The sequence below is a fragment of the Mangifera indica genome, chromosome 15 (genome assembly GCF_011075055.1).
Source record: "Mangifera indica cultivar Alphonso chromosome 15, CATAS_Mindica_2.1, whole genome shotgun sequence".
Taxonomy (NCBI): domain Eukaryota; kingdom Viridiplantae; phylum Streptophyta; class Magnoliopsida; order Sapindales; family Anacardiaceae; genus Mangifera; species Mangifera indica.
In genome coordinates this window covers 14125702-14141876 of record NC_058151.1, presented here as the reverse complement: position 1 = coordinate 14141876, position 16175 = coordinate 14125702, and the positions used below count along the sequence as shown (strand labels likewise).

At 33.4% G+C, this 16175-nt stretch overlaps 4 protein-coding genes across 6 annotated transcripts; 2 read left to right on the top strand and 2 right to left on the bottom strand.

The window, feature by feature from the left end:
- Positions 1-500: 500 nt before the first annotated feature.
- Positions 501-2223, top strand: LOC123198338 (hypersensitive-induced response protein 1-like). 2 transcript variants are annotated; one of them, XM_044613029.1, is made up of 6 exons: positions 503-681; positions 877-1086; positions 1188-1308; positions 1387-1478; positions 1548-1644; positions 1717-2223. In XM_044613029.1, exons 2-6 carry the CDS (start codon positions 898-900, stop codon positions 2070-2072), a joined length of 855 nt encoding a protein of 284 aa, XP_044468964.1. In that variant the 5' UTR covers positions 503-681; positions 877-897; the 3' UTR covers positions 2073-2223. The 2 variants fall into 2 exon arrangements, with proteins under 2 accessions (XP_044468963.1, XP_044468964.1); XM_044613028.1 differs by having other exon boundaries at positions 501-1086.
- Positions 2224-2335: 112 nt separating this feature from the next.
- LOC123198339 (mitochondrial outer membrane protein porin of 34 kDa) lies at positions 2336-5007 on the bottom strand. Its single transcript, XM_044613030.1, has 6 exons — positions 4779-5007; positions 4621-4688; positions 3902-4012; positions 3718-3804; positions 3322-3530; positions 2336-2845 (listed from the first exon to the last, which is right to left on the bottom strand). The coding sequence occupies exons 1-6, from the start codon at positions 4825-4827 to the stop codon at positions 2539-2541; spliced, it is 831 nt and encodes a 276-aa protein (XP_044468965.1). The 5' UTR covers positions 4828-5007; the 3' UTR covers positions 2336-2538.
- An 876-nt stretch (positions 5008-5883) lies between these two features.
- Positions 5884-7889, bottom strand: LOC123197654 (auxin efflux carrier component 8). Of its 2 annotated transcripts, none has more exons than XM_044611994.1 (6): positions 7261-7889; positions 6895-7081; positions 6730-6815; positions 6494-6651; positions 6334-6410; positions 5884-6246 (listed from the first exon to the last, which is right to left on the bottom strand). In XM_044611994.1, the coding sequence occupies exons 1-6, from the start codon at positions 7766-7768 to the stop codon at positions 6180-6182; spliced, it is 1083 nt and encodes a 360-aa protein (XP_044467929.1). In that variant the 5' UTR covers positions 7769-7889; the 3' UTR covers positions 5884-6179. The 2 variants fall into 2 exon arrangements, with proteins under 2 accessions (XP_044467929.1, XP_044467930.1); XM_044611995.1 differs by having other exon boundaries at positions 6895-7078.
- Positions 7890-14167: 6278 nt separating this feature from the next.
- On the top strand, positions 14168-16124 carry LOC123197666 (pectate lyase-like). The gene is made up of 4 exons (XM_044612010.1): positions 14168-14452; positions 14545-15217; positions 15364-15606; positions 15711-16124. Exons 1-4 carry the CDS (start codon positions 14271-14273, stop codon positions 15933-15935), a joined length of 1323 nt encoding a protein of 440 aa, XP_044467945.1. The 5' UTR covers positions 14168-14270; the 3' UTR covers positions 15936-16124.
- The last annotated feature ends 51 nt before the right edge of the window (positions 16125-16175 follow it).

The window sequence follows — 16175 nt, the reverse complement described above, 5'->3', positions numbered from 1 at the left end:
CAAATTCAGGTAATGGATAACAACATTTTATTATTCCCTTGAATACCATCATCTTCCATAAATAATTCTCTGTTTCCTTAAAAGAATTAATATTTCTTGTTGCACTATAGAGCTCCCTTTAGCAGATTTCAATACGAATATCAAGGTAAGAATTGTAGAAGCAGTAGAGAATTTCAATATAATTGTCATGATGTTTAACAAGTAGACAACATAAAATGACAAAAACCTAACGGAATTATGCAATTCTTGCCTTTTCTCTGAAGTCTTGACATATTTCTTGAAAACAGCTTGGCACCTACCCTCCATCTAAATTCCAAGCTTAGCTATACATAATTGACCCCTTAGGGAAATTTGACATGATTAAATCATAACCGCTAGGAAGTTTCAGCGGAGAGAGAAGAGAGTATCTCATGAGCCCATTTAATAACAAATCACTTGCTCATCAAATTGTACAGGATAATAATGACAAGCAAGATATTTTGTAAAATAAAGCAACTTCATTTTCCATTGACAACTACATATTTTAAATTAATGATGTTAATATAATTCTATTTTCTTTCTTGTGCGGAGTTTCAAAATGTTTTATCTTGTTCTAATCTTCTTGCATTGACATATTTATTTTCCTTCTCTTGCTTGTTCTTCTTCCCTTCTCTGTTACTACCTCCCTTTTGTTAGCTGCAGGTAAGCAAGTTTCCTCTCTTTGTTATGAATTTTGGCAACAGGGAATTATATGAACACAAACACAAAGGATGTGTGATAAAAGGGAAAGATAGAGGAACTAAATACCAGAAAGAGAGGCTGAGCAAGAGGGAAGATTGTTTGGTGTTTGATTGCAAAATCTGTTTTTCTTTTTCTTTTTCTATTTTTTTTTTTCAGGTTAGAAAAGGTTGGATTCAAATGGGAAATCTATTATGTTGTGTACAAGTTAACCAATCCACAGTTGCCATCAAAGAGAGATTTGGCAGGTTTGATGAAGTACTTGAACCAGGATGCCACTGTCTGCCTTGGTGCCTAGGAAGTCAGCTGGCTGGCCATCTCTCACTCAGGTTGCAGCAATTGGACGTGCGTTGTGAAACCAAGACAAAGGTACTGCAATGACACTTTTTTACCAAGCTTTCTCACAAGGAAGATTATAAAATCTTTAATCTTGGAAGTGAAGAAGTTGGATATGATGATTGTATTTGCAGGACAATGTGTTTGTCAATGTTGAGGCATCTGTTCAATACCAGGCCCTGGCTGATAAGGCCAGTGATGCTTTCTACAAACTTAGCAACCCAAGAGCCCAGATTCAGGCTTATGTTTTTGATGGTATGTTAAAAAGGAAAACTCAATCAATTTCCATACCCTGGTATGTTTCGGTTTTAAGATGCGTGTTTGATTGTTCAGTGATCAGAGCAAGTGTTCCCAAGCTGGACTTGGATGATGTTTTCGAGCAAAAGAAGGAAATTGCAAAAGCTGTTGAAGATGAACTTGAAAAGGCAAGTAATCAGTTCTTAGATCCATGTCTCAAGAGTAAGCTTTGACTTCTTGGTTGTTTTGATTTACAGGCCATGTCCGCGTATGGGTATGAAATTGTTCAGACACTCATTGTCGATATAGAACCAGACGACCATGTCAAACGTGCAATGAATGAAATTAATGCTGGTGAGCTATCCATCTCTACCAAGCAAGCCTTGGCTAAAAGTTGCTCGTTCTGAACAAGTTTAATTCTGGCAGCTGCAAGGCTGAGAGTAGCAGCAAACGAGAAAGCGGAAGCAGAGAAAATTATACAGATAAAGAGAGCAGAAGGTGAGGCTGAGTCCAAGTATCTCTCAGGAGTAGGTATTGCCAGGCAGCGCCAAGCAATTGTCGATGGTTTAAGAGATAGTGTGCTAGGATTCTCAGAAAATGTGCCTGGAACCACTGCTAAGGATGTTCTTGACATAGTCCTCATCACCCAGTACTTTGACACCATGAAGGAAATTGGAGCTTCTTCTAAATCTTCATCTGTATTCATTCCTCATGGACCTGGAGCCGTTCATGATGTTGCCGCACAGATTCGAGATGGGTTGCTTCAGTCATCTTCCCTCTAGAACTCTCTAAATCTTTTGTAAGTCTTGCACCAGGTTAGAGAGTGAAAAAGACCTTTTGCTCCTTCTCCAGGATTTCTCTGGTCTCTGGAATGTTTTAAAAAATTGAGTTCCACAAGTAATACATAAGCTTGCTATAAACTTTAATGTAAAACTTGAGAGCAAACTGAGAAGCATCATGATAGTGGAGTATTGACACATCGAGCAATAAATAGCCTCAAATAGCCATCAAAGAAATAGACCCAAAAAAGGAAAAAAAGGCTCTCTGAATAACAAGATTCAACATCAGATTAACAGAAGATGATTGACAATTGTTAAGAACTCTGAAAAAAGTCATCACAAGTTCATGACCATTCTAATTTTTATTTTTACAAATCCAAAACCGATGAGAAAGAAGGAACTGACATTAAGACACCAGTCTCAACAAACAATTACCCTGTTCTCCAAATGCCCACTGAATGGATCTCCCTCAGAGTTTAAGAGCCAACGCAAGTCCAACCTTGGCGCTCTTCTCAATGGCCTTGGTGTCTACCTCACCAGAAATGGAGAATAGCGACTTCGGACGCCACTCATGCTGGATGAGAGCACTAGCCTTGCCAGCATTGTTCACTCGTGCCTTCACCGTGGTCAATGGATCCAATGCATGCTGGGTTCCAACAGTGATAGTATTTTCATTGGTTGAGAAGCTATGGGTTACTTCTGCACCAACAGCTGTGCTTGTTAAGGGGTTGACAATGTGGTAGTAGGACGCACTCAGGGAGTCACCCTTGTTGTTCCTGTACCACACAGATATGAATGTTAGTCTCAAAGCATCAAGTTACTTACTAATCAAGAAGCATTTCAACTTGGCAAACATCATGCTTCAACAGTAATGTTGTTTTCGTACTCAGTTAACTAAATAGCAGAAGCCCCCCAAAAAAAAAAAAAATCAAGTGTTGCCCTCATTACGTCACTCTCAAACTGACCAACTAAAGCTATCCAAAAACAAGAAAGATTCTTTTTATTTAAGCTAAAACAAACTCTACAATTATTGCATATATGAAGTGTGTTGAACAGTAAATTACAAAGTTCTCCATGTAGAAAAATTAACTCAATTAACTAAGATATAAATGTCTGGTATCAGTAATGGAAATTCAATCTGAGAATCACAACATGCAAGATGCTTAGTGGAATTAAAAAAAAAAGCAACAATCCTTTAATAAGTTCCACACAAACAAAATGGGCACACAAATGAATGCAAGACAGTACTTACAAAGTCAACGCAGCAATCAAGTCTTCATTGCAGAAGCTCAATCCAGCATTGCATTTTGTGAAGTCTCCAGATTTGGAGTCAAATGACAAATCAGTTCCAAGTGAGAGAACATTAGATCCAATCACACCTGAGAAGTTAACAATGGGGTTTGCTGTCAACCCAATGCTTGTATTAATCCCCGCATAATCATGCAAATACTGGAGTTCAATCTGTGACATAATTATGATACAATAAGATCACTAATCATACTATGAACTGTAAGTGAAATGTTCAATGCATGGTTGAACCACATACAAAGTAAATTAGCTCTTACAAGTTCTCAACTCACAGAAAGTTATGTTACAATAAGATGAAAATTTCAATATAGACTGACGTACAGGATATAAAATTGCTTACCTTGCCCGACCTTTGATCAGGAACTTTGAAGCTCAATATAGTTTTCAGCCCCGGAGCAGCTTCATCAACCGTGATAGTTGCAGAAAGCTGATTGTTACAAAGATTGCAATACATAAGTTCTTGAAAGAGAAGATGTAAAAAAATGTAGAGAAGGAAGCCAACAAAAATTACATTAAAGGCTTACATTCGAGCTTGTATCGACTTTGATATCAGTGGTTATATTCTTGTTCTTCAGCTGAGTATTAACATCCGCCAGAAATAGTTCTCCTTTCTTCGTTCCTGAAGAAGTAATAGCCTGCATAGTGGTGATGATTAGAACAGGGAACAGACTAAAATTTGTGAGTTATCTGAATAACAAACCCCAAACATCAGTAAAGCCAGTACAGTTGACGTTTCCAACTACAATTCAATCAAATGAGTAAGTAGGAAACATACAGAAAACAAAATTACAAACATTTTATGGACATCCAATGAGGAACAGAGAAGCTCAAAATCCAACACATTGAAAAAAGAGAAACAAAGTCCTCTGAAATTTGTTAATAACTTTAACCATCACAAACTACCAAATACAACCTAGAAAATTAGAATATGCTGAACAATCATTTATTAGAAAATATTAAAAATAATTTATATAGCTTTGAAGGATTTAAACTTCATTGAGATAATAAGTTATACGAAACACCAAAACCTTTTACTGAAATAAAAGCAGCTTAATCAACCAAATCTAGCATCTTAAACTGACTACATAAAAAGTTAATATTTTTAAACAAAAATACCAAAAAATTACAACAAATTTACAAGTCACTACATAAACATAGTAACAAAAAATGAAGAAACATAAATGAATCTAAGCCAAAAGGAAAAAAAAAAAAACTGTAAAACCCCAAAAAAGAACAAACTTACAACTCCAGTTGGAGAGTAGGTAGTGACAGTGAACTTTTGGTCACTCTGATAATCCTTGTAAAGAAGATCTATGCTTCATGCAATCACAAACCCCAATAAATATCATGAATATAAAATTACCCACAAAAATTCAATGCAAAATTTAAAGACATAAATACCTCTGGCTTTTTTGCCAATATCAGAGTAGAGACCAGGTCCCTTGCCCATGATTGAATTTTTTTTCTTGTTTTTGATAAATTAAGGGGGACCCAGAAAAACCCAGAAGATAAAAGATATAAAGAAAAATGGGTTCGATGTAGATTTAATATATAGGCCACAAACAAAAAATGGAAAACCCTAATTTCACCTCTGTTTTTCTGGGATTTTGTTGTCTTGTTCCCCAAATCCTGGATCGTTAACAGCCCAGTTGGTGTCCCGTTGATGTGGTTGGGGTTTTACCGTTTGATGGGTAGGGTTCTACTGGTGTTAGTTGGGCTTCACAACCTCAAAACCCACCACCACTTTTATTGATAAACTTGCTTTTTTTTTGTGGTAATCAATTTTTTGGCCCGCATTTCCTTTATTATTTATTATTACTTTTCACACGTACCAGGTGTCATGGTGAAATTATAATCTTACATAGGAGTAAATTCAATCGGACTGTTTGAGTTAAAATTAATCTTAGACTAGGAGTGAAGTTTGAGTAGAGATAACCTCATTTTGAGATCAAGTCTAGTTAATTCAACTCAATCAATTTATGAAAAACTCTAGAGCATATTTATTTTTTTTGGTGAATTTTTTTTTCTCCGATATCATTTGACAATTGTCTTCATCTTTTACAATCCTTATTCTTTTTAAGTAGTTTTTTCCATGAACTCATTATCAATCAAATGAGTCAAATTCGATTTTAAATTAATTGTTTTAGATTTGAATCAAATTCACACTAACCCTTATTCAGATTTAATTCAACTTAAATCCACTCTATATTGTGTAACAACCTATTCTTGTTTTAGAAATTTATGCATAAATGAAATTATGATTTGCGATTTAAGGCGGTTCTGCCGAGAAAAGAAATGTCAAAGTTGGTGATAAAGGTATAAACTTGTTCAGAAGCACAAAATTTTATGAAAGTTACCTCATGAATTTAGAAGCACTAGAACAAAAGATTGAAATTATCAATTATTTTAAGATAGAAGCTGGCAGGCAGGCCCTGCAAATTTTAGAACAAGGATAAGAATCAATCTGTGTCATTCCTTGTATTGCCAACACTTGCATTCTTTCTGGTATTTTCAAATGAAGACTGAAGGTTTATTCATAACTTGTTTTGTTCATCATTTCATAAGCTTTTATACTTTCACTGTATGATTATTGTACATGTCCTATTGGCAGGGGGGGAAGGGTAAAAAAAGGAAAAAAGAAATGAAAATGTCTTGCATTCACGTTTACGTGTGGAACAAAGAAATTTGAATAAACTGAATAAGACTTCACTTCTACAACTAATGTTCTTCTTTTAATACTTCAGCATGAAACTGCAGCAAATGATCTTCTTTTAATGTTGTGTTGCTAATTTCTTTAGCATTTTACAATGCTAACAGGAAATAGTATGCCAATGCTATCGGCAAGGCTATGACCAAGCCAAAAAGAACCCTGAAACCAAAACAAATAGGCCTCAAAAAATAGTGTCATGTTATGTGCAGAGATTAAATGCAGAGAGATGACTGAAGAATGAAGTACCCTGTGCTTAATACATCTGGATGAACATTGTACTCTTTAGCGAAAACGAAGGGGACAATTCCTTGAGGAAGAGCAGCCTGCAATTAAACACACAGATTGTACTTTAGCCATTGTATTATTGTATTTGTTGGTTGACAGAATTCATAAAGTTTCCAGGCACCTGGACAAATGCCACTTTAAACAGTTTGCCCCTCAGTCCACAAGCAAGAGAGGCTGCTCCCATTACAGCAGGTCCTAGAAGGAACTTCAGTGCCATAGCCACTGCTGCCAATCGCGTCCCACAGGCTATTATGCTTGGCCTTGTTGCCATGAAAAGTCCTGTTAAGGAGATGAATTTTATTCCAGTGTGGGAATTTAATGAAGTTAATGAATGTTGATGGTGATGCATAACCATACCTAAACTGAACATTGCCATTCCTAGTCCTCCACTAGACAATATCTGTATTGATTTATCTATAATTGCTGGCAATCTCACTCCCCACCTGCAATAAATTCACAATCTCTATAAGAAGAATCTCATTTTGAAGTAAAGAGTAAATCGAGTGTTTGTTATAGACTTGCCTGAACTGAATACTAGCCCAAATGAGACCTAGTATAGTTCCATGTGTATTGGGGTTGGCTATGAGCTTTCTTCCTACTGTCAAGAGAATGTGCATGGTTCCAAATTTCCTCCTAGCTGTTCTGTTCTGAGCTTCCTCTGATTCCCCCTCTTTTGATTGCGATTCATGTGCTGCCTCTGGTTCCTCTTCTAGCAGAAAAAACACGACCTAATCATTAATCAACATGAAAGTATTCATACATTTACACAATGTTGCAATTGTGTTTTTGTTGTTCTTTTTTTTTTTTTTTGTAGTTCAACTGTTGACCAAACAAGACTGAAAACAGAATTACTATGCATTTCAAGTTTGAGACTTCATATCAGAATACCTGTGGGTTCAGGATTTGGAGTAACAGCAGCAGTTTTCGCAACATTAAGCTCAAAAAGAAACAACAAAATATTATACCAAATCAAGCTCTGCAAGCCAACTATTTGAGCAAGGAGATCAGCAGCTGCATCACCATACATAGCTCTCAACAATGGAATTCCCAGGATTAAAGTATTCGGCAGTGTCGACAAAGAAAGGCCTGTTATGATCCACCTTAAACCCCCTCTAGAACTGATTTTTGTGACTGCTACAAGCACTAAAAAGGCCAATAGTTTCTGCAGAAAGTCAGCATATATGAGCTTGAGGTTCATCTTATAAGGATTGTTATTTGCAATCACTTGGAATGACAATAGAGGGATTGAAAATTTGGCAACAAACTTGTTTATGCCTGCACATTGATCTGGGGAAAACAGTTTCCACCATTTCACAGAGACATAAGCCAGCATCATGGCAACATATAATGGGACAGTTGCAGCCAAAACATGGTAAACATCAGCCAGAGAAATCATGGCAACAAGCTAAACAAGGAAGAATTTTTGTTGTAGAAAATTAATGTTGCCACTTTTTGTATTTCTGTATTGTTTTTTGGCAACAGAAAACAAAGAACTTATATGCTCTCCTGCAATTGCTTTGTCAGATTATGAAAAGTTTTAAAGAGTTGTTATAGCATTAGCCTGTTATAAATAGAAGCTTCATCAAAATTTTTTCTAAATCCCCATAATGCCCCTACCCTCTCAAACTATTCCCTTCTAGGTAGAAGTTCTGATTAAGATTTTGTGATTCATGATGGATAGAGATGTTAATAATGGGAAATGATAAGGGTAATTTAGTCAAGTCAATCAAAAGTAGATTCTAAATCTAGCTTCCTTGTGGTTGTGTTCTTCTAGCTAGTGGGTTCTTTAGGCAAAGGTGGGCTAGATAGGCTGACACTAAATGCTTTGCCAGTAGGCTTTAATCTTCTGCACAAACTCAATCTTAAAGCTCAAGAGGAGATTGCGCATTCATGTTTTTTTTTTCTTTGGTATTTTTTGCAGTGACTATTGATTGTATGCATCTCAATTTTTTTAGAATACATTTGAAAGTTACAATGTTAAATATGTATTAATATACGTTCTTGTTAGAAAAAACATTATAATTGTAGTGTAATGACACTTTTAACACATTTTTTAAAATAAGAATCGTCAAACAACAAAAAAATGAGAGTTGTTGACGAAAAATATTTTGATATGACAATATTAATAAACCTCAAACTCAATTAAATTATCGGGTTGAAGTTTCAGATTGAGTTTGACCTACATCGTTTAAAACGTATTAATAATCATTTTTGTAATAATTATATGAAGAATGTTATATAATACCAGTTTTAACACATTTTTAATGATTTTATTACTTTCAAAAAAATGTGTTAATTTTGCCTACATAATCTAGCAGGTTTTTTATAGTTAAAAAAAGTGAAATTACAAAAAAGCCCATGTTGGTAAATAGGGAAAGTATGTGGTATGAAGCTTGGTATTTGTAGCTTATGAGATTAGATTTTGCTTTTAGAATTTTTGGTTTTGGAAGGAGGAATAAAGAAGTGAATTGCAGAGGAAGTAATTGGGTTAGAGGGACTGAATTTTTGACAGTGGTGGTGGAGAAGAATGTTTCTAAATTTGGTCAAAAGTGTCAGAATAAGTGTTGTGGGGAATTCACTTTTAAAATCTGCAAATTTTGCTTCAAAAAAAAAAAAATCTAATTTAATTGCCTCTTTCTTCTTACAAACAAAAATCCAATCTTCCTCCTACACTTGTGGCCTTCCATTAAGAGCACACAATTTTGTATATATAAATGATGTAATATCGTATGATTAAGTATTGTTCTATTTTTAATTTAAAATTATCTAATCGTACGATGACATATTTGTATACTCAAAACTGTATACATATATTTTTACTCATCAATTAAATCTTATATTTGCACAGATGATTGCATCAAAAACCTCCAAATCTTCCATTAATTTACATATAAAAACAAATCTTATCAACTTATTTATATAAATTGATATGACAATATGTAATTCAGCAATTTTAAAGTGAAAGAAAAGGTAAACAGTTATAATATTTAATCTCTCATTATCACGTCATGTAGCATAGATAAATTCGTAAGATTAGTTTATACATGTGGTTTCATTATAATTTCCCAAATTTAACAAATCTCAAAGAATCACAACAACACATTCTCATTAATATACGTGTGCTTTAATATCTAAAAAGCATAATGTGAATTGGGGTTAGATTTGGTATAGGTTAAGCCTAAAGAATACCTAGCGTGAGAGCAGTTCAATCTAAAAGAGTCATCTCAAAATCAATTCTACATCAATGAACTAAAAGGTAAACTCAATTAAAAAATAATTTAACTTTAAATTTAATCGAAGTAACTTAAATTTAGTTTGTTTATGAAAACAAACCAAATCTTTTGCTCAATTTTAGTCTAAAGAAATTCGAATTAAATTAAACCGTAACGTGAACAATAGTGAAAATAAGATCAAAGAAAAATCAATGGATCAGAGGACACCAACTAAAAGAGATGATTCTAGGCAGAAGAGCACAAGCCAATACAAAAAGTTTTGTCTATGTATAGAACACAACACAAGTTAGTTTTCCTTGTGTTGCTCTACAAGGCATGAATGAATCAAGAACATGTCATTGTACAACTGATTCTAGTTGAGGGCTAAACCAGAAACAAAGTCCTGTTAAGTTGTGAAAATTTTTTGGTAAAGTTTCTAACTTTTTTGTATTCTCAATGCCCAATTGCTATCATAGCGAATATATTCAGAAAACCAATCAAACACTTGGAGAGCATATTTTAATGGGCTTTAGTTCAAACTCCACTAGAATATATCTTTTGTACTCACAATGTGTTGGCACAAGGGAGATGTATATACAATAATATTTTACGTATAAATAGTGGATATTTACGAATATAAACAAATGGATATATTATCATATGGTTAAATAATTTTAAATTAAAGATAAAATGCGTAATTAGATTTTTCAGTCATATGATAACATGTTAATTTGTTTGTACCTGTTAAAATTTACTATTCTTTCAAGGGTTTGCTTTGCTATAAGTTAAAGGATGACCAATATTAGTCAATCATTTTCAGGAAAATTTGCAATAGATTTGGATCTTTGGACAGTTGGAATCTTTAATCTAGCTCAAATATTCTCATAACTACTTGGAATGATGTTGCACATTAGTCATCCATCCTAGATAGTGCATCTACATAAATGAATAGTTCAACGTTACAATCCACCTAGAGTTGGATTTGATCTCAGTTGAGTCTGAGTACAGTTCAGTTAATTAGCTTGAATTTAAAAAACTATGTTCAAGATTGATTCAAAATTGATAAGCTAAGGTTTGAACTTGACTTGAAAACAAATTAACTTTGGATTCGATTCTACTAACTTAAACTCGAATGTTCATATCAATTCGAACTTGATTCATTTAATTTTAATTCTCAAGCTCAAGTAATTTATATCAGATCTAATCTTAATCCCACCATTACAGTCTTCAATATAACTTTTTTTTTGTTTAGGATGAAGACCTAGTTAGATAATAAACTATGACAATATTTTCTAATCTGACCAATCAAAGGGGTTAATTTAGATTTTAACCCATCCAACATAAATAAAATTTTCTATATATATAAAATTGAATCAATCCAACAAAAAATAAATTTGCTTGATGACAAATTTGTGTTGTGACCATACAAAAAAAAAAAAAAATCGAGTCCCCCATGAACATTTTCTTTCTATCATTCAATCCTCCAATTCAATTAAAACAAAATTTTCTTGTTTGACTTGATTCAACTGGTTCGATCGATTAGCCCAATTCTAGTTTTAAATCATTAGTTTGAACTAAGTACACATATGAAAGATTGTGAGAATATTTTTTCAATCAATCAAAAAGTCAGTTTGCCAACTTTATCAAGTACGCATATATTATATGGTTGGATCTCAATGTGATGCGTTATGTTGATTAATGTATTCTTTTAATTATAATATATGGTTTTGTTGAATTGCTTTTTATAGAAGATAAGAGTATTCAAAGAATAAACGTGCCACCATTCAAAAGCATCTTCACTATCTTATGTTATTAGCTCAATCCTTGTGTTGATTCAAGAAAAGAATTGTCTTACCAATACTTTCAATCTAACGGCATGAAAATTATATTAGTCATGTTATGTATTATATTATACATCGAAAATCTGATTTTTCGTATTGTATATTATATATTGAATCATATTGTAAGTTTTTTATTTTAAATGATAATAATAAAATAAAAAATTTTAATTGTTATATCATAATCTTAGAAAATAGCTCAAATATTTTTGTCACTTAATCATTTAAAAAAAAAAAGTATCAATGCGTATTGATAATATATATTATATCATATCAATTTTCAATATATTTTAATATATGTATCGTTTTTAATCTGTATCGTACTGTTTCGTATGAACCTAATAACCATAATCAAAATGCCCACAACAACTATGTGTATGTCTCATTAAAACATGTAATTCAATGGCATGCAAACAAGGTGTCCCATTGGATATTTGGTTTCTCTTAACAAAGTTTATAAGCTTAGCAACTGCTTTGGGATCATTGGTGTAATACCTTTAGACAAATTTCACATTATCAAAACATAAAAGAGATGTTAAGTATGTATAAATATCTCATATTGTTTGAAGATAATTAGATAATATTAGTTAATAACATATGAGCTCCTAAACTGTTAAAACGTATTTTGGATTGTAAAACTCAAAAGCAAAACCGTAATTAAATTTGTATCAAAAGTATATAATATCTTGACAGTGATAAAACTATGTGTATTAACAATGAAAATTAATTTATATATTACTAATGACATATCTCTATATAATTAAGTAATTTTGAATTAAAGGTTAAGTAAAATAAAATCACAAGGTAATATCATATCATTAGTATATAAATTAGTACTTATTATTAGTATAAATAATGTTACCCTACACTAGGGGTGTTCAAAACCGGTTAACCGAACCGTTTTGCCTATTTTTTGAACCGAACCGAATTTTCGGTTTGAAAAAAATCATGAACCGAAACCGAACTGATTTAAAAATTAACCGATTTTAAACCGAACCGAAAATATCAATTAACCAAACCGAATTTTCGGTTAACCAATTTTTGAACCGAATTTTAAAAAATATTATAATTTATTATTTTTTTTAAATTTTTTGAAAATTTATTCAATATTCTATTAATATTTTATTAAATTTTTATTCGATTTTTTAAAAACCGATTCGGTTCGGTTAACCGGTTTTGAAAATTTGGTAAACCGGTAACCAAACCGAAAATTCGGTTTTTATATATTTTTGAACCGATATCCGAACCGATTTTTTGAATAACCTATTTTTCGGTTAGGGTTTCGGTTTAAAAAGCGGTTCGATTCGGTTATCGGATAATTTTGAATACCCTTACCCTACACTACATAACATACAACATTCTTATTATGGGTTCTCTGTTATAGCCAAAAGATTCAGTTCATTCGCAAATCAAACTTAAGAATCACCAACGGATGGAGAAGTTACTCATCAATAGGAAATATTAAAAGTTTAAAGTTTAGTCTATTCAATAAAAAAAATACGAAATTTTGAGAAAAAAATTAAAAATTCAATCTCTTCTTAAAAAAAGAAAAAACCAATTTTGATCTCTTTAATTTAAAAAAAAAGGTTATAATTCAATACTCTCAGGAGTTGTTATACTTTTGATAATAATACGTGTAAGAAGAAATAAGCTTGACCAAAAAAAAAAAGGTCTCACAAATGGCAAATGGAATATTATACCATTACAAGAGATGTTGACCTTAGATGATTATTAGTAGGGTTAGATTTAAAATGAGCTAATATAATTTGAACAAGGGTTTAGCTTAATTCAAACAGAACTCGAGCTGAAGTTTCAATTCTATAATAGTTTGAGCTTAACCTAAATCTCTTTTGTAATATTATTTATCACATCGAGAATATTATTTATCTCATCATTAATATTATTTATTCTATCAACGATCTCTAACAATAACATCGATCAATTAAATCCAAGCATGTTGTTCTCATTGAATTCTCTTCAAGCTTGCACTGTCTTTAATACCTCCCATTTATAATTTTGTTCCTTAATTGTCCAAAATGCACACCTACAAAATTAAATTAGTTTAGGGTTACATGAATACTTGAAGTGTCATATTTTCAAATTCGTAAAATTTTAAAATTACCTACGTTAAAATGATTTGACTTCCTCCTTTTAAATCTCTTTGAATGACGATTTTCAATGGATAAAATTTTTTATTAATTTTTTTAACAGTAAACTTATCTAATATAGTAAGTTATTAAACTTATCAAAAGCCTGATAAACCAAAATTATTTTTTATAAAATATATTAGATATATTTTTATTAATTATTTAAATTTATCTATAAATTATTATTAAATTACTCAATTAATAGGTTTCATTAAACCAAATTATAATAAATGTTAGCTCCAATAAGAAGAACCAAACAAGACTTGGATCAACCAATTATATAAGTGATTTAATCCCTTAAGTATTAAAGTAAACCTTAAAATTTCTGTTGTTAAAAGCCAATGGAAATTACCAATTTATCCAAATGCAGTTATTTTTAACTCTCAACCACAATAAAATTTCTAATATTATCAAATTCTAGGGATTTTTTTTTAATTATATCCTACATGCCCCAAAGGGGAATAATATTACTAGCCATTTCTAAACTAATAATAGTTACAACCCTATGGCTCTCCACCTTCTGCGTAGTGAAATTTGGAGTCAATTGTTGGGAAAATTCAGTATAAAAGACAGCCTTGACTCCTGTAAAGCCAATCTCTTGGATCACAAAAAACTTCAAATCCATATCACGGTCTAGGCGGGTTTGAACCATCCCAGGCAGAAAGGTTCCTTCCTAGACCTGTCAGGATTTGTGAGCTGCAATGGCATTGGCCTGGTTGAAGCTGGTGTTTTTCTTCTCTCTGGCTCCCTGCCTTTTTGCCAACATTGCCGAGTTCGATGAGGTGTGGAGGCGCCGTGCTGAGGAAGCCATGGAAGTAACCCGGCAAGCTTACCATCCGAATCCTCTATCGGTCATGAATGACTTCAACTGGTTCTTTCACAAGTAATTATATTGACTATGCAAACAAATTATTCTAACTTATGATTTTATTTTGGCTCCAAAATCACTAAATCACATATTGTCATGTTATATAGTTACTCAAAGGAAGAGCCTAGCTCAAGGCGAGGTTTGTCTGTGCGAGGGAGGTCGCATAGAAGAGCCGGCGGTCCCTGCAAGGCGACCAACCCCATTGACAGGTGCTGGAGATGCAGAGAAGATTGGGCTGAAAATCGGCAAGAATTGGCCAAATGTGTGAAAGGTTTTGGCTACAAAACAACAGGAGGAGCAGGAGGGCCAATTTATGTGGTCACTGATTGCTCGGATGACAGTATTAAGGATCCAAAACCAGGGACTTTGAGGCATGCTGTGGTTCAGAATGGGCCCTTGTGGATCATCTTTGCCAATGATATGCACATCAGGTTGACTCAGGAATTGATCATCACAAGCAACAAGACCATTGATGCAAGAGGAGCTGATGTGCACATTGCTTATGGAGCTGGAATCACCATACAATATGTTCAGAATGTGATCATCCATGGACTTCACATTCATCACATTGTTCCAGGGACCGGCGGCCTTGTCAGAGACTCTGTGGATCATATTGGTCTGAGAACTGCAAGTGATGGAGATGGGATTTCCATCTTTGGTTCTTCTAATATCTGGCTGGATCATCTTTCCATGTCTCAATGCCAAGATGGACTCATTGATGCCATCATGGGGTCCACTGCTATCACCATCTCTAATTGCCATTTCACCAAGCACAATGATGTAATGATCATATCCCTTTTCGAACATCTCTCCAGTGCTTTCCTGACCTGAGATTTGCTTAAGGATGTTGCATTTTCAATCATGAAATACAATCATCAATTCATTCAAAGATACTGATACAGCTTTGATCATAATATAATTTGCAGGTGATATTGTTGGGAGCAAGTGATTCTTACTTACCTGATAAAATGATGCAAGTGACAATTGCCTTCAACCATTTCGGACAAGGACTGATTCAGAGGATGCCAAGGTGCAGATTGGGATTCTTCCATGTGGTTAACAATGACTACACCCATTGGCAAATGTATGCAATTGGTGGCAGCGAAAATCCCACCATTATCAGCCAGGGAAATAGGTTCATAGCCCCAAACAACGGCCATGCCAAATCAGTAAGCATATAAATAAAATCCCCTTGTGTAAAATTTATCGGGATAACAACACCTGAAGGAACAGAACCATCACATTCTTTTTTTCTATTGCAATATCTGTACAGGTGGCAAATAGGAACTATGCACCAGAAAGTGTATGGAAGAACTGGCTATGGAAATCAGAGGATGACTTGTTCATGAATGGAGCATATTTCAACACATCTGGGGACCCAAATGCCGTACTGAATTTTCCCAAAATAGAGCTGATCAAGCCCAAGCCAGGGACAAGAGCCAGCAGGCTCACTAGATATGCCGGGGCACTTTATTGCAAGATTGGACAGAAATGTTAGATGTATTAATTAAGAATATGAATTAATATGGGCTAAAATTGATATAGATTTGAAGTTCAATTTGTGGTTTAGTTTTCATTGTTGAAGGTCGATTCTTTTATTCATTTGAATCAACCAGGAACACGTTTGGATATCTTCTTGCAGTGTTTCAAGCTTCAATCAATGAAATGAGAGTTTATTTTTGTTTTATCATCATTATTTTTTAAAATTAATGATCAAATGGTCAGTCATTGAATATTT